This window comes from Octodon degus, unplaced genomic scaffold (genome assembly GCF_000260255.1).
Source record: "Octodon degus isolate 3935 unplaced genomic scaffold, OctDeg1.0 scaffold00113, whole genome shotgun sequence".
Classification (NCBI taxonomy): Eukaryota; Metazoa; Chordata; class Mammalia; order Rodentia; family Octodontidae; genus Octodon; species Octodon degus.
In genome coordinates, this window is record NW_004524689.1 from 3,638,010 (window position 1) to 3,640,098 (window position 2,089).

The following is a 2,089-nucleotide window of genomic DNA, read 5'->3' on the forward strand; positions in this document are numbered from 1 at the left end:
CTACCACGGCAGCCACGGGGAAGAGGTAGGGGTGGTTGCAGACACCCAGGGGCCTGCAGGAGCCTACCACGGCAGCCATGGGGAAGAGGTAGGGGTGGTTGCAGACACCCAGGGGCCTGCGGGAGCCTACCACGGCAGCCACGGGGAAGAGGTAGGGGTGGTTGCAGCATTTCTTCAGATCCATCATGATGTTGAGCAGCGACACCTGGTTCCCGCCCCCCTTGGAGTTCAGCGCCTCGAAGTTCCGCGTGAGGATAAACTTGTAGTATTTCCTGTTTGGGCAAGGGCAAGGTGAGCTGGACGCACAGGGGCTGACCAGCCTCGAGGGCCACACACTGTCCCCCCAGTGCCTGGGGCACTTCATGGCCGGGCACCACTTATAGAGCATGCCAGGAGCCCCAGAGCTGGAGCTGCAGGCCCAGCATCGCCCAGCAGATTTCCTGGGGCCACTGCCAGAGCGCAGAAGCAAAAACAAAGGGGCGCAAAGGTGAGCCAGGGGGCGACCTGGGGGAAGCCCTCCCAGCCAGCCCAGGAAGAGGCCCAGGAAGGTCAGATCGGCCCGAGCAGGGGATGGGGCTGCGGCGGCTCTGGGGCACGCAGCTCGCCACTCACTTCTGCATCTGGCTCAGCTCTACCCGCACGATGAGCTCGGTCTTGGCCGGCATGTTCTTGAACACATCTGCCTTGAGCCGCCGCAGCATGTGCGGGCCCAGCAGGTCGTGCAGTTTCTTGATCTGGTCCTCCTTGGAGATGTCTGCAAACTCCTCCAGGAAGCCCTCCAGGTTGCTGCAATGAAATGCAGGCTAAGAGCCGGGGCGGAGCCCTCCCTCTGCAGATGGCAAGGAGATCGGACGGGTGCAGACAGGGCAAGGGGGCCAGGGACCCCAGGCATAGCCCTGGGCCTCCTTCCGAGCCTGCATCACTCCAAATGTCAGCCCTGTCTCTGTGCCATCCATCAAGCCACCTTGGACAAAAGCTTTCCAGATTACAGATGGGGAAACTGAGGCTGAGAGGGCCCAAGGCTTGGTGGTCTACCAGAGCCCCAAGTACTCTCTAACTCTGGAATTGGCAGTCTTCACCCAGAACCCCCACTCTGGGCAGGAAGATGGGTAGGGGAGAACAAGACTTGAAGTGGGGTCCAGGTCGTCCCACCCCAGCCCTGGCTTCATGCTTCCATTTTACCCCTGAGAAGCTAAGACCCCGCAGGCAGGTCTAGAAGTGGCAACTGCCTGCTCCAAACCCAGCCCCGCCCCATCCCACCAGCCTCCCTCCAGGCCAGGGGACGCACTTGAACCTCTCAGGTGTTAGGAAGTTGAGCAGATGGAAAAGCTCCTCCAGGTTGTTCTGAAGAGGGGTCCCTGTCAGCAGCAGCTTGTAGTCAATCTTGTAGCTGTTCAGAACCCTGAAAAACTTCGGGTAGAGGGAGGCTGGTCAGGGGCGCAGAAGGCCCCCATCCAGGAGGGCCCCAGCCCCGCAGCCGCTGCCACCCACCTTGGACTGGTTGTTCTTGAGCCGGTGAGCCTCATCCACCACTAGGCAGGCCCACTCGATGGAGCCCAGGATGGCCTGGTCGATGGTGATAAGCTCATAGGAGGTGAGCAAGACGTGGAATTTGATCTGCACCTCTTTCTGGAAAGAAAGAGAAGCACTGGAGGGTGCAGCTGGGGGCAGAGCAGACCACAGTCCGGGGAGACAGAGTCAAGGGGGAGGTGTAGAGCTGGGTGCAGTGGCACATGCCTGGGATCCCAGCTCTTGGGAGGCTGAAGCAGAAGGATCACCACGTGTTCAAGGCCAGCCTGGGCTGTACAGTGAGTTCAAGGCCAGCCTGAACTATAGACAGCTGTCTCAAAAATAAAATTAAACAAATAAAAAAATACATAAATAAATAAAGGAAGCGTGGACAGGAACCTCACAAGGACTCAAAGGGCCCCAGAAGGGACGGAGAAGACACCAGCCACTAGCCAGCAGGGTAGCTGTAGCCCAGAGCACAGGGCCTAGAAAGAACGGTGCTACCAACAAGGAAAGATGGACAGCCCTCTGAGTGCACAGGTTCCCCACCCCCGACTCAGCCAGCCTCAGATGGACAGCC

At 59.5% G+C, this 2,089-nt stretch overlaps 1 protein-coding gene across 4 annotated transcripts in view; it reads right to left on the bottom strand.

Annotated features, from left to right (window-relative positions):
* The window catches only part of Chd5 (chromodomain helicase DNA binding protein 5), a 49,517-nt gene that overhangs the window by 21,118 nt on the left and 26,310 nt on the right, over positions 1 to 2,089 (bottom strand). For all 4 annotated transcript variants that reach the window (XM_023699541.1, XM_023699540.1, XM_023699543.1 and 1 more), the window contains exons 16-19: positions 1,492 to 1,629; positions 1,289 to 1,410; positions 613 to 786; positions 131 to 272 (exon numbers count right to left, since the gene is read on the bottom strand). In XM_023699541.1, the coding sequence (XP_023555309.1) occupies positions 131 to 272; positions 613 to 786; positions 1,289 to 1,410; positions 1,492 to 1,629 (576 nt within the window). The remainder of the gene's footprint in view (positions 1 to 130; positions 273 to 612; positions 787 to 1,288; positions 1,411 to 1,491; positions 1,630 to 2,089) is intronic.